This window comes from Physcomitrium patens, chromosome 10, assembly GCF_059467195.1.
Source record: "Physcomitrium patens ecotype Gransden chromosome 10, ASM5946719v1, whole genome shotgun sequence".
Classification (NCBI taxonomy): Eukaryota; Viridiplantae; Streptophyta; class Bryopsida; order Funariales; family Funariaceae; genus Physcomitrium; species Physcomitrium patens.
This window is the reverse complement of record NC_143419.1, coordinates 12,615,290-12,640,230: the sequence shown is the minus strand read 5'-3', so window position 1 is coordinate 12,640,230 and position 24,941 is coordinate 12,615,290. Positions and strand designations below refer to the sequence as shown.

Here is a 24,941-nt window from a genome sequence, read left to right as displayed (position 1 = left end):
ATGTTTCACTGATCAATCCTTCTCCATGAAAAGTCCTAGTGGATAAAGAAGTCTGCCAACTTCCGTGGCAGAGCTAAAAAGAGGACTTAAAACAAGATTTGATGACTTGAAACCTCGCACATTTTGGATTAGAGGCAATATTTCGATAAAGTCTCCAAGTTGTTTGTTGCCATATTTCAAATAATAGTCATGTGATTCCTGAAGTGATGTGGGGTTTCACTTTAAATGTGTCGCTCCAGTAAAGGAAATCAAGAGATTGTGCGAAGTCCTGCTCGTACTTCGTGCATATCAGGTTCAACGCTTCAGATTATAAGACTTCAATTCTATGATTATATGACCATCATTGCATCAAACGATCCATTCAGAATTCAACCTTAGCCCGACAATTTAGGTCATCAAGGCAAGAAACTCTAGAAACAAGGGTGATGGAATCACCGAAGACGAACGTTTAACCTCATCGTTCTTTTCTGCCCAAACACTTGACAAGATCAACCATTCCTGAAGATATTGATTTAGCAAGCCAATTCCATCCAAAAAGTTACGTACCACAAGTGTGTTTCCAGTCGAAACTTCTGCTTAATCCTGAAAGCATCCAACCACTGTCCATCACCATCACTTTCATATAACTCCTACAACCCTAATTTTGAAAGTGCTACTTCATAATCTGTCCCACTGCAGTTTGAGTCATAATCCTGAATTTCTAGTGTACAGTGCTAAAATATTAATGCAGCTTCAAGACTCAATACTGATTCTCTCTTCAAAATACCCTTTTAAAGATACTAACTCTACTCAGAGGCTGGAGTGAAACAAATCCATCTTCACAATCCTCCTGCTTCAACCGCTGATCTTTTCTATCATGCTCCTTTATCTTTTTTTTTGATGAGGTTCTTCATTGTTGAACAACCTGTAAGCTAACTCACTAATTCACTAAAATGCTAGGACTCCGGCATTTTGAGATGAGCGACTCAAGAAGCAAAAGGAATTGGAACTAGAAGCTCATCAGCGCTACTATTGAGATCCAATAGAACTATGGACGATTCCAGGAAACTAGCAGCTCAAATCAGTACTGGCTTCACAAAAAAGAGCAACACTGCACCTTCGTATATTGGCCAACACACCAATTCCTTTAACGAAGAATTAACATGCTCATCTGACGGGTGTGCTGTTGCAAGAACTGGAATCTACTTTACATCGGTCGGGTGCACACAAAGGCTTTTGTGCTCTTTTGAACGAAGATTGGATCCATTTATCAGAGACACCCAGAAGCAATCGTTACTTTTAAGCACAGAAACTACAACACAGCAACAAGTAAAGAATTTTGATAATGTGACTCCTGGTATATACATTCAAGCTCTCTCATTCTAGTAGAGCTCCCTTCACCAGGTAATTCTCTCTTCGTGTGGCAATGGAGCAGCTGGCAGCGACTACAGCACACATGACATAACACAAAACATCTTATGAAATGAGCAAAATTGCGAGTAATAGGGTGAGCAAACATTCTAAATTTATTAAGATCAGTTGAGCATGAGGATTAGCTCACTATTCTTGTGGGTCACTCAAATTTTGTGTCGAAAAGACACAGTTCTCAACAGCTAAAACCATCGACACGCTCTTCTAGTATTATAGTTATCCACCTATCAACCTGTGCTGCAATTAATTTTCTGAGCGCGTGGAAACAAGAAGTCACGCATATTTGGCCAAGTCTTTTTTGAGGCGCCAGACGTATTGAACTTTCAAACTCGAGCCTCCAAAAACTGTCGCAAACAACTCCGAAAAGTATGATGCCAACAGAGAGATGGCGCAAATACGCTTGGGGCCAACTTGGCCCCAAAAAACTAGGAGTTTTGCGAGGTAACGCTGAAACCTTCCTGTCGAGATGTCCACGAGATGCATACCGGTGATGCAAATTTCGAACCCCACTCAAAAAGTGACGAATAAAAATCGGTTTATGGTTTCTCAACCTGGAATCTTATCAAGAGAAATACCATCTGGCAACTCGTAATCCCGTCAAAAGGGACGACAGGGCGAGAAAGAGAAATGCCCCAAATCCGAGTCCGATCGACGCCCGAGCTTGAGTACAGAAAACTCCTGCGTCCGAGCACCGGTATGCACCGTGAATCAAGGAATTCCCTGATTGCAGGAGTTGTGCCATCGCAATGCCGGCGGAGTTGGCTGAAAACAAGAGATATGCGAAGCCTTGGTCGTGACCATAGTCGAACCAAACTTGAAAGGTTTCAGGTAAGAAGAGTGTGTCCTTCAGGTATGTGTACACCGCTAGCCAGATCTCCACAAATGAGTAGATGCAGATGATTGCATTCACTGCCAAGACATACCTGGAAGGATTGATTTCGAAGAACACGAGCTTAGAAACTTCAGCGAGGTAAATAATTGACGCCATTCCACGACAAAGAGACTTCAAATGTCACGAATTAAAGATAGGAAGGGAAATAGAAAGGTTGGGGCTTACCGAAAAGGATCAAAATCGTACCACGCCACCCTTGATTGCGCATCGATTCTGTGCCTGTTTGTTCCCATAACAATGACGGATGTCAGCGAAAAGGAGAATGTGAGAGCCCGGAAGATGAGGATTATACCATTCGAGCGCCGGTGCTTCTGCGCTGTGCTTTTCCCATAGTAATGAACGTCCTGGGAAGACTTCACTGCGCTATCACCGGTTTCCATAGCTTCAAAAATAATTCAGAATATGAAAAGGTTCAATAACTCTTCGTTCAAAAAGTTAATATCAAATTTTCAGTAAATCTGAATCGTACTCCACAGTCCTCAAAGCTCCCGATGATCTCCACTTCGCAACTGCTTCCTCATCAGAAATCAAGCACGAGCAGAGTGAGCAAAATTACAAAAATCACAGGAAAAGGGCCTCAAACTGATCACCAAGATGTAAAGTACAAAAACCTAGATTTGTTGTCACACCAAGAAGCTGAAAAGTGGCATGCACTCAAGCACAGTGTGAAACCGCACCGGAAGTTCACATGAGTTCACGTGAGAAGCTCCAATGTGGGTGTATCCAGAACAAGCTAGAGGTCGCAGCATGTAAGGATAGCGCTCGCGGATCAACAACTCAAGCTAGCGAGAGAGAAGACTCATCAATCACACAAGTACGCAGAGAGGCGGAAATGATTTCTCTCCAGCAACGATCAATGCCACACCCAGCGACACACTCCACACAAAGACTAATCCACTAATCAATCTGTGTGTGTGTCTCCGTTCCCCCAGCTCCAGTGAGAAATCAACCCGCCATGGAACCACTACACCAAACCTCCACTTGAAGGCCCACTACACACACTCCCTCCAAAGATGCCAGCGAAAAAGTGCACTGGGCGAGCTCATTCGCAAGGGGAAATGGATGAAGGCTCAAAAATCCTTTTCCTTCGAGATGAATCATAACTCAGTCAATGAAATTAAATCAGATAAAAACAAAACTTTCAACTTTCAAAAAAAAGATATAAAAAAAAAAAAAAAAAAAATCATAGATGACATGTAAGATCAAAATTGGATGGCTTTATGTACAATAAAACTTTATAAAAAATTAAAATTTTTATGTGCAATTTAATTAAAAATAAACTACATTAAATCTAAAAGGTGAAGAAGAATAGAAGAGATGTACGAATAAATCACTTTAGATTCTATAAAGATTTCAATATTATAGAGATTTAATTTGAACTAATGAGACAAAAAAATTAAAATAAAATAAACAAAAGTGGATTTTACTGTAAAAAGAAGAGGCAAACAAAGAGTTAAAGTCAAATTAAAATGGGCATTTAAATAGTTTTTCTCGGAAATAAAATTATTTAGTGTAACTAAAGAAGAAAAAAAAATGAAAAAGAAAAGACTTGAGTTTATCTTTCAAATATTGGTTGGATGTGTAGGCGACACAATTTGTTTTAATTGTACTATGTCTAGTGACATTATCCAAAAAGTATACACTGAAAATAAAATAAAAAAAAAATCCATGTTGAGAATACTCTATTTGTGTTCAATATAGAGTATTAAGTAGAGAATTTTTGTGATTGAGAAGCACCTCTAATTGTGGCCCTTTCCTACGTGGTGACGAATCAAAACACTAACTGAGTGTCTTCGCAACACTTTTTTCAAATCCTTTATAAAAGAAAATACTCACTCACATATTCACATGAAGCTTTGCAAACGATGGTTAAGTTTTAACTGGAAATAGATTCTGCCTGGAAACACACCATACAACTGTCACCGGGAGCTTACAGTCTTTGTAATCAGTTCCATGTTAAAACATAAAATAAAAGAAAACAGCAAATTGTCGCAGCAGGCGAGGCTGTGATACCAACCCCGGCGGGTCGCAACGCTCCCGCGTCGCTCTGACTGCAGACAGAACATAATCATAGACCCACACTGCAGGTAGAGTCGCAGTGTGAGCAAGTACTAAATTCAAGCGATAAGTCGGCGCGTTTGAATCCCAGACGACGAGGACAAAGCCAAATCTTGGGTCGAGAGAAATGACACACTGAAGGAGGTTGGCTTGGGTAGTATCAGTTTTTGGAAGGCTTTTGAGTGGGCGTAGTTGAAGAAGTGGATGACGAGCCCGAAGCAGGGCTGCAGGATGCGGGCGCTGGAATGGCGTGGTGATGCTAGAGGGTGGGGTTGGACGATGGCGATGGCGATGGCGATGGCGAGGCTTGCACTGAGTTGCAGCGCTTTGCAGACGCTTTGCAGACTGTGGACTGCCAGTGAGAGATCGATCACGAGAACCAACCCTTCTTCTGACCCCATTTCTGTCGGACCTTCATACCGACGTGGAATGCTGATGTGGACTGCTGTCAGCATCTGCTGTGAGGTTGGTGTGTTCCCGTTTAAATCGAGATTCCAGGACTGGGCACTTTGACATTTAAAATAGTTGAAATACTGGGGCAATGTACTGCTGGTTTTAGTGAGTTGAAAGTCAAGATAGTGTTTAATTTGTTTCTCAATCCGCTACTCTTCTTCTTCCTCTCTTTCTTTCTATTATTATTATTATTATTATGATTATTATTATTATGATTATTATTATTATTCTAAATAGCATTTAGTTTGACAAACTCTGCCTACAACCAAAGCAAGAAACATTTAGAATAAAAGATACTTATGGAAATGATTAATATTTAACCATTGTATGAACATAAGCAGCATTAGGTGCAAAATAATATTTGAATTGTGGTAATAAAACAGAAATGGTTCAAGATATATGTTGTTTGATTATATTATAAAAAACATAATATTCTTATATTTAATACCTTGTGATTTAGTATTCAACATGTGTAAGCATATATTTTGAGTATAATTTATATATTTTTTGAATTTATAGAAAATGATTTGCAAATGCAATGTCTTAAAAGTAATTTTTAAAATTAAAATAATTAAAGTATATATATGCATTAGCATATTATTTTTTAAATCATTAAAATATTGAACCTATGATTGTTATAATTAAAAAAATGATGATAATTTAAAGAAAATATTAAATTGATTCACAATCAAATTCTATTAAATTCTATCAAAGTTTTGAATCAATGTATTTTGTCTTGATTATTTGATGTTTGTGCAGCAAAAGAAGTTAGGAAATTTTTTTCAATAACATAATGAAAGTTTATCTATCAAGAAAAACAAGGAAGTAATTATATGGCAATATTGATCTATCCAATAAGAAACATTATTGTAGTGAAAAACAAGAAGATTCAAGGACTTATTGCAAACTAAGTTTGCTCAAGCACCACCTTCTTCTTCTACCATATTCAAGTAAATATCATATTAGATCTTTTCTACCTTTATTTCTAAATACTTGCATATTCCTTCAACTTCAACTACTACGATGCAACTCCATTTCCTACAATGCCTCTCCTATTAGTTTGGCTCTTCTTTAACTTATTATGCATACTTCTATTTTGTTGCAAACTTCTTTTCCACCTTTCTTATGTTGTATATTTAGGTGGTGTCAGCCATTACAATTAATAAATCAACTACAACAACCACAAATTCTTATAACATGTCTTCATTCTAATGCATCAAGATTCATTTTTGCTCCCGGCTTTATGAAGGATGATCGAACCTTTTTCAACTCTTGCATCAATTCTACACATTGATTAGAAAAAATAAAAAGAAAAGAGGCAACAAGGGAGGTAAAATTGCATCATAACAATTGTGGTTGAAGAAAAAAATATGTATGTAGAAATGAAAGTAGAGATGATTTAATATGACTATACTTGAATATATTAGAGGAAGAAGGCAATGAGCCTTGTTGAAATGGTGGAATTAGATTAGCCTTGCTATTTACTGAGCCTCTAAATCACTTCTTATTTGTCATGATATAGTTTCTTACTAAATAGATACATATACCTATGTCTCTGCTGACTTCTTATTTATAGATGAACTTTTATTATTTTGTCAAATGATTCCATCAACTTTTCTTGTTATTAGAGTGGATGGAAAATAAGTAGAAATCATCTTTTTTATATTATAACATAATTATTTGGTAAAAAGAAAAAAATAAAGTAGAAAATTATTTCAAAAAATATAGTAAAAATTAGATAGGTAGTTAAAAATTTTAATATCAATGTCATTTTTTTGTAAAAAAAAAACTTCTTTTTATTTTGTAGGACTATAAATAAAACAAAAAAAAATTAGATTAAAAAAATATTATAAGCATCTTTAAGAAAAATTAAAGATTAACTTTTAATAAAAATTGCTAAAAAAAACCTTAGATTAATACCCAATAAGGACTGTTTATGAACCATAGTCAAAACCAGATTCTAAGATACAAAATTATACATCTATGGCAAATGTGAGATTCTTCTATTAATTAAAAAGTAAAGTTGGAGACGAATCTTGATGCGGATTTTTGGACATTAGTTAAAGGATTTTAGTAAATAATGTCTTTGTGAGAGCTTTGCAAAGTCAAAATTATTCTTAGTAATTTTTTTTTATAGAATAAAAAAAGGATTATATTTTGGAGAATTGTATGAATTTTTTTGCAAATCTCTAAGTGACAATTAATAAATTGTTATAGACATAAATCTCAAAAAACCAAAAATTCAATATACTCTTATGTAACTCAAAGAGAGTAGATATTCAATCAAAACTAATATAGTATTGAAACTTGAATGGCTATTGCTAAAGATATAAAAACTAAAAAGTCTTGAAATAAGACTAGAAACTAGAAAAGAATTGATAAGAGTGAAGAAGACTACATTCTTACCTCCACATATAGTATCAATTAGGAGTTATGTGGCAATGTCCAACACATATCTAATTTATAAGACATGTGTCTTAACTTGGAAAATAAGTTTCTTATATGTATGCTATATTATTAGCTTGTATCACAAGCTATCTATACATGTATCACATGGCTAATTTGTTGGCTAGGTTTTTAACCTATTAATCAATTATAAACATGTATAAAATCGGATACATGTTTATAAAGCTTTTAAAAAGATTTGCTACAAGATAATATCAAATCTATTTATATTTATGTTCTACCTAATACTTCTTATTTTGGTAAATACATATGTCTATTGTCGTATGGCATGATTTGAAATCTAGGAATACACAAGATATCTAGCTATAGAGAGATTAGTTTTAATTTATTGGCTAAGCTCTAATAAGTGATTTATTCCACCTTTAACTTATGTAGAAAGTCTTGGCTCCCAAAACCTCTTTATGTCATATAAAATATCCAAATTGTAGTAAAATCTCTCAAAATATATTTTTTCCACAAGGATTTTTTCTTTTCAAACTTTAGAAATTCATATCTCTTGATCCAACTATTTAATTTCTTTTCAATTTTCATATAATTTAGCTATTATTCTTAAGCTTTAATACAAAAAAAATAAACTATAAATTCTCTATCAATCGTTTGGTATCTTAGAAATCCTAGTTGGTGCTCTAAATCCTAACTTACAAGCATCTGAATACTATTTTTTTCATATCTCAAAAATCCAAAATTCAAATGCTACAAATTTTGTACAAAAAATATATCAACATAATACTACACATTTTTTTGGAAATTTTGGGCCAAAATCTCATCAAATTACTTAAGATATAGCTCAAAATACAACCATTAGTGAATCAAATTACTTACTATCTTTAGATTTAAAGTGCTAACTTCAACTTCTAATATCTCTTTCTACCTAACTTAGAATTCATCAAGCAATATACAAAAAATATAGTCAAGAAAGTTTTTTCTACAACTCCAGTTGCCGATCCTTCATTTCTTTCTATACACATACATTATGTTCAAAAGACTGATAGTAGCTACAAAATCATCACCTTAACTTTGAATGGACATTTCGAATACAACATCATGCCTTTTGGACTTACAAATGCACCAATAGCATTTCAACATCTAATGAATAATGTCTTTCAAGAGTTTTTAGATGATTTTGTTGTTTGTCATCTAGTTGAAATCTTAATCTATTCTAAGAACATAGAAGAATATGAACTTCATGTTTGTTGTGTGTTACAAAAACTAAGAGATGCGGGACTCTATGCCAAGATAGAAAAGTATGTATTTCACACTACTCAAGTCGACTTCTTAGGATACATCATTTCAAATGATGGACTTATCATGGATCCTAAAAAATTTCAAACTATTATGGATTGGAAAATCCCAAAAACGGTAAGAGATGTCTAATACTTTTTGGGATTTACCAACTACTATTGGATCTTCATCAAAGAATTCTCTCAAGTTGTAGCTCCACTTATACATTTGACTTATAAAGACAAACTTCAATGGAATGAAGAAGCAGAAGTAGCATTTGAAGCTTTGAAGACAACCTTTATTTTTGCATCAAACTTATATCGCATCGATTTTTTTAAGCTATTTTTTATGGAAACAGATGCATCAAACTTTGCTTTAGGTACCGTATTGTCACAAATGGGAACAGATGATAAACTTCATTCAATAGCTTTTCATTCAAGTAAATTTTCAGCAATGAAGATCAATTACAAGATCTACGACAAAGAACTTCTTACAATCATAGATTTGTTTCAAGAATGGCGCCATTATCTAAAAGGTACTTCTAACCTAGTCACCATGTATACAAATCACAAGAACCTTGAATATTTTATGTCAGCATATGTTTTGAATTGTCGCCAATCCCGTTGGAGTATGTCTATGTCAAGATATGAATTCAAAATCACTTATTGACTAAGAAAACAACAAGTTTTATTAGATAGGCTCTCTAGACAATCTTACCTTGTACCAAAGGAAGGAGATGCTGCTTTCGATCAATAATAAATAATTTTCTTGAAGCCAGAGCATCTTCATCTTCAAGCAATGAAATCAACACTAACTGTTAGTTCAACTTTCATTAAGTAAGTTCAATTAAGTATGTCTTCTGATCCTCTTATTCGTGATATTAAAGAAAATCCTTCAAAGTCTCATGATACTTCCAAGTTTGAATTCAAGAATAATCTACTATATTTTGAGGGATGCCTATATATTCTAGAAGGTGAAGCTTGATTACATGTTCTTCAAGCTCGTCATGACTTCCCAACAGCAGGACATTATGGATACAATAAAACTTTGGAACTAATATCTGGAGACTTTTGGTGGCCTTAAATATGAAAAGGAGTCAAAGATTTTATACAATCTTATAATATTTTCTCAAGATCAAAAACTCCTTATCATCGACTTTACGGACTTTTTAACCATTATCCATTCTAGAACAACCATGGTCTTCTATTTCTATGGATTTCATCAAAGATCTTCTAATCTCAGATTCTTATGACTCTATATTCGTTATAGTAGATCGTTTTACTAAGATAGCATATTTTGTATCATGTACAAAATCCATCACAGGTGAAGAAACAGCTAAGCTCTTTTTTGACAATATCTATCGCTATTATGGATTATCCAAGGATATTATATCACATAGGAGAATTCACTTTGTATCAAGATTTTAGTTGATTCTTTTCAAGATTCTAAAAGTGGATATAAAACTAACTTTGGCATTCTATCTTCAAACTGATGGACAAACGGAACATGTTAATCAAGTTTTGGAGCAGTATTTAAAATGTACCATCAACTACCAACAAGATGATAGGACAATTCTTTTTTCATTGGCAGAGTTTGTTTACAATAATACGGTATATTCTTCTACAAAATAAAACTTTTCTTTGCCAATTATGGTTATCATCCACAACTTGATACTTTTGACTTTTCAAAAGTTGATAATCTTGTGGTGAAAGATTTGGCAATTCATTTGTCAGAGCTACATGCAATGATGAAGGCGTAGTTGAAAGAAACTCAAGAACAAAAAAAGATCAATGCAAATGTCTATGAAAAGGAACAACCACCATTTCACATGGATAATAAGATATGGTTACTTCATCTTAATATCAAGACCACTCGTCCTTGTGACAAGTTGGACTATTGAAGGCTTCGACTATTTTCTATTTCTATATAAATTAATCCAGTTGCATATCATTTATACCTACTGGTGTTGTATTACATGAAGTCTTGCTTGAGAATGCATTGGGCACCTGACTGTGGAAGGTAAAAGAAAATTGCAATAAAAGGTCTAATTAGTTGATGACCTCAAAATTCTACTCAGATGTCAATCAGCCTCTCCTTCTCCAATCTAATGCCAAACTTCCAATGCCGATATCTCTTTTTTCCACCATTCGATTGCTTCCAAATTTTACTTGCATATAGAAAATCAAGTCTTCTAGTGATAAAACTAAAAATCTCTCCAATCCAACTGACAAATTGCTAGATATCTAAGAAAACCTTATTGGTCTTCAAAATCCTAAATTCCAAGATCTTAGCTTACAAAACCTTCATATGTATCGATCTAGCCATTCGATTGACTTCAAACCTCTTGTACACATTCACAACAAGCATACCAATAAGTCTCTAAATTTTTATCCATAAAAATGCTACAAAAATCACGAAATCTAAAAATTTGTAAACCAGTTTTATTTTTCAAAAATCTAAAATCACAAAGAACATCACTAGCTTTGAAAATCCCTCAAAATCCAATACTGATCCAAAAAATATGAAATCACCTCTCTCCCCCTAAAATTCCTTCGTAGGTCTGCCTCTTTTTATTCGGCTCTCCGATCTCCCCTCCCCTAATACCTCTGCCTATCTGTCTTTTTGAATTGGTCCAGTCGACGGAGCTTTTTCATCCCATACGATCCAATCCTCCCGCCTTGGACTTCCCAAATTGGTCCAGGCGACGGAACAGCTTACCCCCTCACACGGTCTAATATCCTCTCACCTTGGACTTCCCGAATTGGTCCAGTCAACGAAATAGCTTACCCCTCATGCAGTCCAATATCCTCCCGCCTTGGACTTCCCGAATTGATCCAACTGACGGAACAGCTTACAATGGAGCCAAAGTCTCCGTATTGGGACCTCATTGGATTGCCAATCGAGTTAGGTCTCATACTGGATAAGAAGCCGTAACAGGACCTGGATTGGACGTCTCTGTAATTGGATCAGATTAGCCCTTCACATCAAGCTCACTCAACATTGAATTAGTCCTGTCCCCTTCTGCTGACTCCTGTTATTGGAATGAAACGAAGCATTTCATTACTGGTAAGTATGCCCCGACTGACTACGACGGGGTGATAGTAACTGGCCCCTATATATTGGCAATGGAATTGGCAGCTACTACTAACATTCAAGGTGACTAAATATTAATAAAAATCTTCTTCCTTTGTATTTTTACCATATAGTTGTGTTATAACACGACATCCACCGCCCCTCAACCTGTGCATCCTTTGGTATGCACCAATTAACTTAGTTGTTGTGCGACTCATAATATGTTCTTCAAATCTTTGTTCAATCCATCTTTATCATCTTTATTATCCAGATTAATTTCATCTCCTCCCTGAAAAATATCTATGTCTTCACTATCGTCTTTTATATTTATTTCTGAGTATCTTTGTTTAAATATTTTTACTCACTTCCCTGCAATTGATATTTTTAACCTCATTCCATCTAACTCCCGCAATGAATAAGTTGCATTATCATGAACAGCTGTTACCACATACGGTCCAAACTATCGCTCAGAAAACTTTCTTAAAGTACTGTGTTGATTGTCTAAGCTACTATCATAGATCAAAATCTAATCACCTTCTTCAATTGCTTTAGGCCTCAATCGATGTTGCTTATCAAATCATGTCTTATTTTGTAACCTTACTTTTTTTGATCTTTCCAATGTTATTTATACATCTTTTGATCTTTGCTCTAATTGTCGAATTCTAATAGCTAGAAGTTCTTCTCTTGTTAATCCATCTTCCCATGATAGTACACTCCAAGTAAGTACATTTTCTTCAACTGGCATAATTGGTTTTTGACCAGTCATAAGTTCAATAGGCATATATTCCATTACTGAGCTATGAGTTGTTTGATCAACCCATAATGCAAATGACAAAAGTCGTGGCCATTCTCTAACCTTCCCATTACAAGCTTTAATTAATGCTTTCACAATTGGTGGGTGACCACGTTCACATTTTGCATTTCCTTCCTGATTATAAGTAGTAGTTAGTGATAGTTTAATCCCACATCTTTCAAAGAATTGACGAGCTTTTTGTGCATTTAATTCTCCACAATCTGCAGTGATTTTTCCTACACATCCGTAGCGGCAAATAACATCTTCAAGCAAAAACCTACAAATTTCCTCCGTGGACTTTATTTTCAATGCTCTTCTTTCTACTTGATTTGATAAATCTTCACGAGCTAAGACCAAATATCTCATTTGTCATAATCCGATTGGCATAATAATCAAATCAATAATCCATTTAAAATAAATAGCCAGAGGATACGTTGTCGTATTACATGCTTTCCTACTCGAGAACGTGCCAGGCGTCTGGATATAGAAGATTGGATGGAGATTCGCTAATATTCAAGCAGTTTATTGGTTTTTTGACTATTGGAATATAAATAACTACAAGAATATACCGTAAATCTATACAGATGTCCTTTGACTGCTCGCTGAAATTCTTTTTGCCCTAGCCGGTAGGTCTCTAGACGTTACAGAGAACCCCGAACAATCCAAACTGTTAATCTTCAATACCGCTTTATACTCACGATCTTGTATCCACTGACTGTCTCGTTAGATTAACCCAATAAATTTCATTCACTTCGCATACTCAATCTTATAGATACCCTTTTAATTCTTCATCACAGATGTAACTCGATTTCACAAAACAGTCAAGAGTAATCACACCTACTTCATTAAAATCCCGATTCACCAGTACAATACTGACTTCAGCAACGATTGCCTTAGTCTTCCCAAAACCCTATGAAGAAAAAAAAACCCCAATTCTCTGTCTTTTTTCTCCGCCCCCGAAGAATGAAGCTAGCTCTTCGATCCTTCTAAAACTTATTCTCTCCCCTTTCAAACCCTAGCTTCTGAATTTCTTCAATCTTCTATCTTGGATCCGGAATTGGCTCTGTCGACAGAGCTTTCTCCCTTGTTTTTACTTTTAAGAGATCTTTTTACTGAAAGGATGTTCCCGGAATAGCACAAAGGACGAAACAGCTTGAAACAGAATCGGAGCCCCGTAATCGGCACCACATTGAATCGCCCGACCAATTCAGGTCTCATATTGGCTAAGAGGCCCGTAGTAAGACCTAGATGTTTCCGTAATTGGACCGCATTGGGTTGCCCGACCAATTCAGGTCTCATATTGGGTAAGAGGCCCGTAATAGGATCTGGATTGGATGTCTAGAAATTGGATCCAATTGGCTCTTCGAACCAGGCTCACCCGTTGTTGAATTGGTCCTTTTCCTTCCTGTTGACTCCCGTTATTGGAATCGAACGGAGCATTTCAGTATGCCCCGGCTGACTATAATGGGATGACTGAACCTGGCCTCCCAGTATTTGTACTGGAATTGGTCGTTGCTCCCAATATTCGAGGTAACTGAATATTAATAAAAGTCCCCTTTCTTTATATTTTCACAGTATACTCGTGTTACAACACGACATCCACCCTCTCTGAACCTGTGCATCTTCCGGTATGCACCAATTTACCCAATTGCTGTTTGATTTAGAATATATCCCCTACATCTTTATCCAGTTCGTCTTCGTCATCTTCATTATCCAAATCACTTTCATCTTCTTGCTGCGGAATCTCTATACTTTCATTAAGGTCTTCTATATTCATATCCGCATGTCTTCGTTTAAATATTTTTACTCGCTTCCCTGTAATTGGTATATTTAATTTTCTACCATCTAACTCCCGTAATGAGTAAGTCACATTATCATGAACAGTTGTTACTACATATGGTCCAAACCAACGTTTTAAAAATTTCCTCAAAGTACTATGTTGATTATCCAGACTATTGTCATAAACAAATACCCAGTCACTTTCCTCGATTGCTTTAGGTCTCAATCAAAGTTGCTTATCGAATCGCGCCTTGTTTTATAACCTTGCTCTTTTTAACCTTTCCAATGCTATCTGCACATCTTCCGATCTTTGTTCCAATTGTTGAATCCTAATAGCCAGAAGTTCTTCTCTTGTCAATCCATCTTCCCATGGTAGCATACTTCAAGTAAGTACCTTTTCTTCAATCGGCATAATTGGTTTTCGACCTGTCATAAGTTCTACTCGCATATATCCTGTCACCGAACTATGTGTTGTTCGATCAGCCCATAATGTAAATGACAAAAGTCGTGGCCAGTCTTTAACTTTCCCGTTACAAACTTTAACTAATGCTTTCACAATCGGTGGCTGACCACGTTCACTTTTTGCATTCCCTTCCGGATTATAAGAAGTAGTCAGTTATAGTTTAATTCCACATCTTTCAAAGAACGTACGAGCTTTTTGTGCATTTAATTCTCCACGATCTACAGTGATTTTTCCTATGCATCCATAGTGGCAAATGACATCTTCAAGCAAAAACCTACAAATCCCCTCTATAGATTTTGTTTTCAATGCTCTTCCTTCTATTTGATTTGATAAATCTTTACGAGCTAAAATCAAATATCTCATCTGCCATAACCCAATTGGCATAATAACCAAATCAACAACCCATTTAAAATGAATAGTCAGAGGATACGTAGGATGAAGACCATCTCGATGTCAGATATTAGAATACGATGGACAGATTTCACATGACTCTACAAATGAGAGCACATCTTGATACATATTTTTCCACCAATGTCATTCCTTGAGTTTAGCAAAAGTAGCCCAAATTCCTCTATGCCCTGCCCATAAACTATCATGAAACTCCTTTAATAATTTTAGTTTTTCTTCCCTTTTGCCTATCACTCGTTGTGGCATCCCAATTCCTTTCTTCGGTCTCTTCCATAAGAATCCATCTCGAAGTAAAAATCCATATGCTTTTTTTCTTATTTGTTTGAATTTTTCTGTAGACCAATTCCCCTGTTTAGTCAAGGTATTCAAGTAATGACCAATATCCAATAATTCTCCTTCATAAGATTCTTCAAGAATTAGCTTGTCTTCTCTGTTGAGATTTGATATTGAATAGAATTTGAATCCGACGTCATCAATGTCTTCAACCATTTCGTCCTCCCCCTCGTATCTTGCTCGAGATAGCATGTCTGCTACTAAATTGTCCTTCCCTGTAACATGCTTAAATTTTGGATTTAGTGACTTAATATAAGCAATTCATCTCAACATTGCAATATCTGGCGTTGAACAGTTAATAATCATTCCAAGCAATGGCAAGCAATGTGTTTCTATTACTACTACTGCCCCAATCAAATAGTCCTTTTCAGCTTTCATAGCCAAAACGACTCCCCAAAGTTCTCTTTTGACTTGCGAATATGCACGCTGACAAATACTTAAAACTTTAGCTGCAAATCGAACTGCAAATCTACTCCCATTCGAATCATCTTGACCCACAGTCCATCCAACGGCAATTGGAGTAGCGTCTACAGTAGGAATCACTGGTCTATTGCACTTATAATCAACCTTCCTCAATATTGGAGGTGACATCAATAATTTCTTCAATCTTTGCATTGCCTGAATATGCCTTTCTTTCCATTCAAATCGGTAACCCTTGCGTAACAGTTCATATAATGGATCCGCTATGTAAGCATAATGAGGGATCCAGATTCGAAAAAATATGCATGCACCCAAAAACCTGCGAAACCTCTGTTAAAGAATCACAATCCTCTTTCATCCTTCCAATTGCATCAACTTTAGTCGGATCTGGTTTTCTTTCGTAAGATCCACATAAATATCCAACAATTACAACCTCTCGTACTCCAAATACGGACTTCATACCCGATAATGTAAGATAAACTTCTCCAAGTTGAGTTAAAATCTTTTCACAATCATGTATATGATCAACAACATATTTACGACACCCCCTCTTATCTAAAGTTTCATCCTTGTCTCCTTCTCTACACCCTTTTATAGGAACATCATCCAGAAAAGGCATAGTCTTTTTTGGAATAAAATCTCTCAATACCTTATTCATTCCATTCATCATATGCACAACTGAGTTGGTCGTGCCTTGAGGAAGAGTGCACATTCTAACCAATCCAAGTGGTATCCTCATCGTTGTCATATCTCTACTTCCTTGGACAAGTTGAAATTGATCATAATCTGAATACAAGTCACCCATTGAATAGATCGCCCTTCTAGCAAATGCCTCAACAAATTCATCCACAATAGGTCCAATTCCTGCATTCCTGACAGTTACTGCATTCACCGGTTGCATATCTTGAATAAACCGTAGTGACCCATTCTTCTTAGGTACCATAAACCATCGACTAGAATACAGCGCAAATGAGGGTTCGAATATTTTCATCTTCATCTTTTCTTTCAATAGTTCCACCAATTTAGGTAAATGTGCCCTCGGTACTGGAATCGGTCTTAGATTCCAAGGTACATGCGGTACAGTGAAGTTAACCATAGGTGTTATAATATTCGGATCGACACACCCAATTTCATGAGATTCGAAGGCAAACGATCTACCTTGTTTAGCCAACATCTTTTTGAAGTAAGTATTTTCCTCCAGCAATAAAGAACCATCAGAACCAATCTTCAATTCTTCAAAAGTCTCTTCAGTAAACTGATGTCCAATACTCATTGGATCTCTTAAACTTGCTTCTTTTGATGCTTCTCCTATTTGTTCTTTAGAATCCTCTGGTAATGGTCCGGCAACAGGCTTTACCTTCTTATTTGCCGTTTTATATCTCGTCTCTACTGTGACTTCTGGTGCTTGAAAAGATTCAAGCATGGTATAAACCTCTCTCGAATGAATCTCAACAATCTTATCATTATCCTCTAACCCAATAGTTGTAATCAATTCCAATGAATCTTCCAGTCCATTTTCTTCATAAACACCTAAAATCCTCTCATCATCTTGCAATGTACCTAACTTGCGTACTTCTCTTTCAATATTATATAATCTTTTTTTTTTTTTTTTTTTTTTTAAAAAATCATCAACTTTCTTATACATAATATTTCCATTCTCCAAAATACGAATAAAACTCGCATCAAAGGTACCTTCATCTCGTGAGAGTATACCCTCTTTTGTACCTCCATAATCTCGCTTTACAGTGGTACCTCCCCAAAATCCTTAAATCCTTCAACAATCTTTGGCAATGGTTTTTCCCTCAACCTATCTCGATTCGGTTCATGGTTAGGAGGTACTATTAGAAATTGTACAGCTTTCCTCCCATCTTCGCTACGTACCCTTGCATAAGCACAACCATCATCAAGTACTTTTGTTTCCATCCGTGTTGCCGTAATATAAGGTTGTTATAAAATCAACAGATAAGATGTTGTATCTTGAACAAAAAAATGTTGCTCCGTCGCAACATCTTCAATCCAAATTTTGACATGTGGATAAACTCCATATAATTCGCCCCGTGTGTTATTAGCTGCTCGTATTGCCCATCCATGTTCCATATCAATTGGCCATTTTGGCTTCTTATAAAGATATTTAGACATGAGATTTATTTCAGAACCATGGTCGACTAAAGCAACAACTGATTCTTCTATATCTCCTACTTTCACCAATACCTCAATAGTTGCCCTTGCCCAATGCTTTCGAGTATAATGGCTCAAAGTTTCCATTTCCTTATCACTATAATCTTTGAAACGTACTTGTTGATTATACCCATTCTTTTCATTTGTTGGTTGCTTGTATCCAATATCAACCTCTTCTTCATCTCTATATATTCTTGCATCAATAGCTTGACTCATTCCAATTTCATCCATTAATTGCCTCTTTCGCTTAATGCTGTCAATGATAACATCATGAAACTCCTTCTTTGCAATTCCCAAGACTTCTTTCAATGTGAATTCCACCTTAGCGTTTAATATACGTTCTTCCAACACTCCTTTCAAATTTGTTGCTACTTCAATGTCAGAAAGTAGCTTATAAGCAATTGATTTGCTCTTATCTTTTGTCTCGTTTGTTTTTTCTTCCAATGATGCTGAGGTATCCTTTACAGGTAATTCTTATGAAGCTACCTCTCGAGCCTTGTCTCCTCGAGTTTGCCTTTTAAAAGAATTTCTTTTTCTCGTATCTTCAAAATTTCTTCGTCTCTTTTCTTCCATCAAAGCTTCATGTTGGCTCTTAGCAATATATGCATGAACTGAAAGAGACTCAACAGGATCCTCTCAACTTGTTGCACCTTGAATTGCAGCTGCAGTCCTCAATAACGCTTCTTGAGATAATTTTTTTTCTTGCATTGTAGAAATGGCAGAAGTCCAAAACTTACTAATTTCTGTACTTCCACCAAGGTCATAATCTACTCTAGCACCATAACTTGCACTTTCTCGTGCTGCTGTTTCATGCTCTTTTAAGTAATCTTGAACCAATGCTCTCATTCCTCCCTTGCCAAAATTGGTTTGAAGAAGATCCTCCCTATCTTTTAATGCTATCTTTCCATCTTTCGAGCAAATAATTCCTGGCCGTATCATATTATTAAATTCATTGCAATATTTTCTAGTATGTGAAGCGTCATCACACCAAATGCATCTTTATACATATCCTTGTTTTGAAACATTCTTCGAATTGTTTGTAGAAGTGTTCTCTTCAAGTCTTGCCAATTTGATTTGAAGATCTCACATTCCTCGTATAATTTCTTCCATCCCCATATTTGCCTTCTTTGATAAGGATGTCGAAGGATGAACTGTAGGCATTGTTGGTGGTGTTATACGTACTGGAGCTTTGGGTGCTTGTACTATTTTCGGAATATTGTTCCTATCCTTCCTCTTTTCTCTTTTTGCAAGCAATCCCACCGCATCTTTAACATTCTTCTACTTTGTTGTCAATCCTTCATCTTCTTCTTTGTCTTTAAGAAGGAGTTCTAATTTCCCTTGCAATTTCCCATCAGCAGCTTGAAGAAATAGATCAACTTTGTTCGGCTCCAATGTCAATTTTTCTACCTTCGATAATTGAGAGTACTGCCTCTCAAATTCCCTTAGTAGCTCTGTTGCTTGCAAATTCCTATTGGGCCGTTCAATCCATCCCAGAAACAGCTTCTTAGTAACGCGATCAGCATCTTCCAAGAAATATTCGTCTTTCAATGCATGTGAAAAATCCTCCCATGAATTCCCACAACAATCCGTAATCGATGTAATGTGGTCCCTTATCTCCGGTATCGTGGCAAGTCCAAATAGTGCAACCATTTTCTTCTCAGAAACCCGATTTAATTCCATTTCACGAACATAACATCTTAAATACCTTGAAATATTCCTTCCATCAAATTGATCAATTTTATTGACTACTGCTTGCAATGCTTTGGTTGCCAAAGCTTCCTTTCGATCATTGCTTTGCTGTTGCTGCATCGATAATGAGAAGGCTTGAAACAAACTAGCAATAGATGGATCCATGTGCATACCTTGTCCTTTAGAAGAACCCCCACCAGAAACTCCTCCCAAAGATTCTTCAAAATTTTTATTTTCGTTTTCCATAAAATAAAAATAAAAATAAAATTAAACGAAATCCAATACTTTCTACCTCAAGCTTTCACATCGAATTCACCACTTATGTAGTATTACGTGCTTTCCTGCTCGAGAATGCGCCGGGCGTTGTCGTATTACGTGCTTTCCTGCTCGTGAACGCGCCGGGCGTCTGGCTGTAGAAGGTAGTATGGAGATTCGCCGATAGTCAAGCAGTCTATCAGTTTTTGACTGCTGGAATATAAACAACTGCAACAATGTACCGTAAATCTATACGGATGCTCTTCGACTGCTTGTCAAAGTCTTTTTTTTGCCCCAGCCGGTAGGTCTCTAGACGTTACAGAGAACCCTGAACAACCCAAACTGTTAATCTTTAATACCCTTTTGTACTTACGATCTTGTATCCACTGACTGTCCTGTTAGATTAACCCAATAAATTTCATTCACTCCGCATACTCAATCCTATAGACACCCTTTTAATCCTTCAATCACAGACATAACTCGATTTTACAAAACAGTCAAGAGTATTCAAACCCACTTCATTTAGAAATCCCGATTCACCATTACAACACTGACTTCAGCAGCGATTGCCTCAGTCTTCCCAAAACTCTACGAAGAAGAAAAATCCAAATTCTATGTCTTTCCTTCCCCGACCCGAAGCATGAAGCTCCTCTCTCTAATTCCCTTGATCTTCAAAACCCTCCAATGAAACCGAACTGGTAACCTTGCAAAAGCTTGAAAACTAGCTCCCCCCCGATTCCCTCGAAAAAAAAAAAAAAAAAAACCTCCCTCCCTAAAACTATATTCTCCCCTAACCTTATCCTCTGAATTTCTTCAATCTTCCATCTTAGATCCGGAATTGGCTCCCGCCGTCAGAGCTTAGATCCGAAATTAGCTCACGTCATCAAGGCCTTCTCCTCTGTTTTTACCTTTAAGAGATCCATTTACCGTAAACAACGTTCTCTGAAACGACACAGAGAATAGGACAGTCCGAAACAGAATCGAAACCCCGTAATCGGGACCACATTGAGTCGCCCGACCAATTCAGGTCCCATATTGGGTAAGATGCCCGTAGTAACCTGGATGCTCGCATAATTGGGTCAAATTGGTCTTCGCGTCAGACTGGCTGAGGCCCGTAGTAAGACCTGGATTTTCCTGTATCTAGACTGCATTGGGTTGCCCCACCAATACAGGTCTCATATTGGGTAAGAGGACCCGGATTGGATTCTCGAAATTGGATTTAATTGGCTCTTCAAACCCGTCGTGTGAATTGGACCTTCTAATCCTACTAACTCCCGTTATTAGAATCGAATGGAGCATTTCAGTATGCCCCAGCTGACTGTAACGGGGTGACTGAACCTGACCACTCAGTATTTGCGCTGGAGTTGGTCGATGCTCCCAATATTCGAGGTAACTGAATATTAATAAAATTCCCTTTTTTTTTTTTTTTTTTTTTTTTTTTTTTTATTTTCACTGTATACTCATGTTACAACACGACATCCACCCCCTCTGAACCTGTGCATCCTCCGGTATGCACCAATTTACCCAATTGCTGTTTGATTCAGAATATATCCCCTACGTCTTTGTCCAGTTCGTCTTCATCACCTTCATTATCCAAATGACTTTCATCTTCTTGCTGCGGAATCTCTGTACCTTCATGAAGGTCTTTCATATTCATCTCTGCTTGTCTTCGTTTAAATATTTTTACTCACTTACCTGCAATTGGTATTTTCAATTTTGTACCATCTAACTCCCGTAATGAGTAAGTCGCATTATCATGAACAGTTGTTACAACATATGGTCGAAACCAACGTTTTGAAAATTTCCGCAAAGTACTATGTTGATTATCCAGACTATTGTCATAAACAAGTACCCAGTCACCTTCCTCGATTGCTTTTGGTCTCAATCGATGTTGCTTATCAAATCGCGCCTTGTTTTGTAACCTTGCTCTTTTTAACCTTTCCAATGCTATCTGGACATCTTCCGTTCTTTGCTGCAATTGTCGAATCCTAATAGCCAGAAGTTCTTCTCTTCTCAATCCATCTTCCCATGGTAGCATACTCCAAGTAAGTACCTTTTCTTCAATCGGCATAATTGATTTTTGACCTGTCATAAGTTCTACTGGCATATATCCTGTCACCGAACTATGTGTTGTTCGATCAGCCCATAATGCAAATGACAAAAGCCGTGGCCACTCTTTAACCTTCCCATTACAAGCTTTAACTAATGCTTTCACAATCGGCGGGTGACCGCGTTCGCTTTTCGCATTCCCTTCCGGATTATAAGCAGTAGTCAGTGATAGTTTAACTCCACATTTTTCAAAGAACTTATGAGCTTCTTGTGCATTTAATTCTCCACGATCTACAGTGATTTTTCCTATGCATCCATAGTGGCAAATGACATCTTCAAGCAAAAACCTACAAATCCCCTCTGTAGATTTTGTCCTCAATGCTCTTCCTTCTACTTGATTTGATAAATCTTCACAAGCTAAAATCAAATATCTCATCTGCCATAACCCAACCGGCATAATAACCAAATCAACAACCCATTTAAAATGAATAGCCAGAGGATACGTAGGATGAAGACCATCTCGATGTCGGATATTAGAATACGATTGACAGATTTCACATGACTCTACAAATGAGAGCACATCTCGATACATATTTTTCCACCAATATCGTTCCTTGAGTTTAGCAAAAGTAGCCCAGATTCCTCTATGTCCTGCCCATAAACTATCATGAAACTCCTTTAATAATTTTAGTTTTTCTTCCCTTTTGCCTATCACTCGTTGTGGCATCCCAATTCCTTTCTTCGGTCTCTTCCATAAGAATCCATCTCGAAGTAAAAATCCATATGCTTTTTTTCTTATTTGTTTGAATTTTTCTGTAGACCAATTCCCCTGCTTAGACAAGGTATTCAAATAATGACCAATATCCAATAATTCTCCTTCATAAGATTCTTCAAGAATTAGCTTGTCTTCTCTGTTGAGATTTGATATTGAATAGAATTTCAATCCGACATCATCAATGTCTTCAACCATTTCGTCCTCCCCCTCGTATCTTGCTCGAGATAGCATGTCTGCTACTAAATTGTCCTTTCCAGTGATATGCTTAAATTTTGGATTTAGTGACTTAATATAAGCAATTCATCTCAACATTGCAATATCTGGCGTTGAACAGTTAATAATCATTCCAAGCAATGGCAAGCAATGTGTTTCTATTACTACTACTGCCCCAATCAAATAGTCCTTTTCAGCTTTCATAGCCAAAACGACTCCCCAAAGTTCTCTTTTGACTTGCGAATATGCACGCTGACAAATACTTAAAACTTTAGCTCCAAATCGAACTGCAAATCTACTCCCATTCGAATCATCTTGACCCACAGTCCATCCAACGGCAATTGGAGTAGCGTCTACAGTAGGAATCACTGGTCTATTGCACTTATAATCAACCTTCCTCAATATTGGAGGTGACATCAATAATTTCTTCAATCTTTGCATTGCCTGAATATGCCTTTCTTTCCATTCAAATCGGTAACCCTTGCGTAACAGTTCATATAATGGATCCGCTATGTAAGCATAATGAGGGATCCAGATTCGAAAAAATACGCATGCACCCAAAAACTTGCGAAACCTCTGTTAAAGAATCACAATCCTCTTTCATCCTTCCAATTGCATCAACTTTAGTCGGATCTGGTTTTCTTCCGTAAGATCCGCATAAATGTCCAACAATTACAACCTCTCGCACTCCAAATACGGACTTCATACCCGATAATGTAAGATGAACTTCTCCAAGCCGAGTTAAAATCTTTTCACAATCTTGTATATGATCAACAACATAACTGCGACACCCCCTCGTATCTAAAGTTTCATCCTTGTCTCCTTCTCTGCAGCTTTTTATAGGAACATCATCCAGAAAAGGCATAGTCTTTTCCGGACTAAAATCTCTCAATACCTTATTCATCCCATTCATCATATACGCAACTGAGTTGGTCGCGCCTTGAGGAAGAGTGCACATTCTAACCAATCCAAGCGGTGTCCTCATCGTTGTCATATCTCTACTTCCTTCGGCAAGTTGAAATTGATCATAACCTGAATACAAATCATCCATTGAATAGATCGCCCTTCCAGCAAACGCCTCAACAAATTCATCCACAATAGGTCCAATTCCTGCATTCCTGACAGTTACAACATTCACCGGTTGCATATCTTGAATAAACCGTAGTGACCCATTCTTCTTAGGTACCATAAACCATCGACTAGAATACGGCGCAAATGAAGGTTCTAATATTTTCATCTTTATCTTTTCTTTCAATAGTTCCACCAATTTAGGTAAATGTGCCCTCGGTACTGGAATCGGTCTTAGATTCCAAGGTACATGCGGTACAGTGAAGTTAACCATAGGTGTTATAATATTTGGATCGACACACCCAATTTCATGAGATTCAAAGGCAAATGATCTACCTTGTTTAGCCAACATCTTTTTGAAGCAAGTATTTTCCTCCAGCAATAAAGAACCATCAGAACCAATCTTCAATTCTTCAAAAGTCTCTTCAGTAAACTGATGTCCAATACTCATTGGATCTCTTAAACTTGCTTCTTTTGATGCTTCTCCTATTTGTTCTTTAGAATCTTTTGATAATGGTCTGGCAACAAGCTTTACCTTCTTATTTGCCGTTTTATATCTCGTCTCTACAGTGACTTCCGGTGCTTGAAAAGATTCAAGTATGGTATAAACCTCTCTTGAATGAATCTCAACAATCTTATCATTATCCCCTAACCCAATAGATGTAATCAATTCCAATGAATCTTCCAGTCCATTTTCTTCATAAACATCCAAAATCCTCTCATCATCTTGCAATGTACCTAACTTGCGTACTTCTCTTTCAATATTATATAATCTTTTTTTTTTTTTTTTTTTTTTTTTTAAAAAAATCATCAACTTTCTTATACATAATATTTCTATTCTCCAAAATACGAATAAAACTCGCATCAAAGGTACCTTCATCTCGTGAGAGTATACCCTCTTTTGTACCTCCATAATCTCGCTTTACAGTGGTACCTCTCCAAAATC

At 36.5% G+C, this 24,941-nt stretch overlaps 1 protein-coding gene across 2 annotated transcripts; it reads right to left on the bottom strand.

Annotated features, from left to right (window-relative positions):
* Positions 1-1,484: 1,484 nt before the first annotated feature.
* On the bottom strand, positions 1,485-3,306 carry LOC112287406 (CASP-like protein 4C3). 2 transcript variants are annotated; one of them, XM_024530348.3, is made up of 3 exons: positions 2,980-3,306; positions 2,468-2,811; positions 1,485-2,333 (listed from the first exon to the last, which is right to left on the bottom strand). In XM_024530348.3, the coding sequence occupies exons 2-3, from the start codon at positions 2,680-2,682 to the stop codon at positions 1,973-1,975; spliced, it is 576 nt and encodes a 191-aa protein (XP_024386116.1). In that variant the 5' UTR covers positions 2,683-2,811; positions 2,980-3,306; the 3' UTR covers positions 1,485-1,972. The 2 variants fall into 2 exon arrangements, with proteins under 2 accessions (XP_024386116.1, XP_090109910.1); XM_090253784.1 differs by having other exon boundaries at positions 2,468-2,814; positions 2,980-3,256.
* Positions 3,307-24,941: the final 21,635 nt, after the last annotated feature.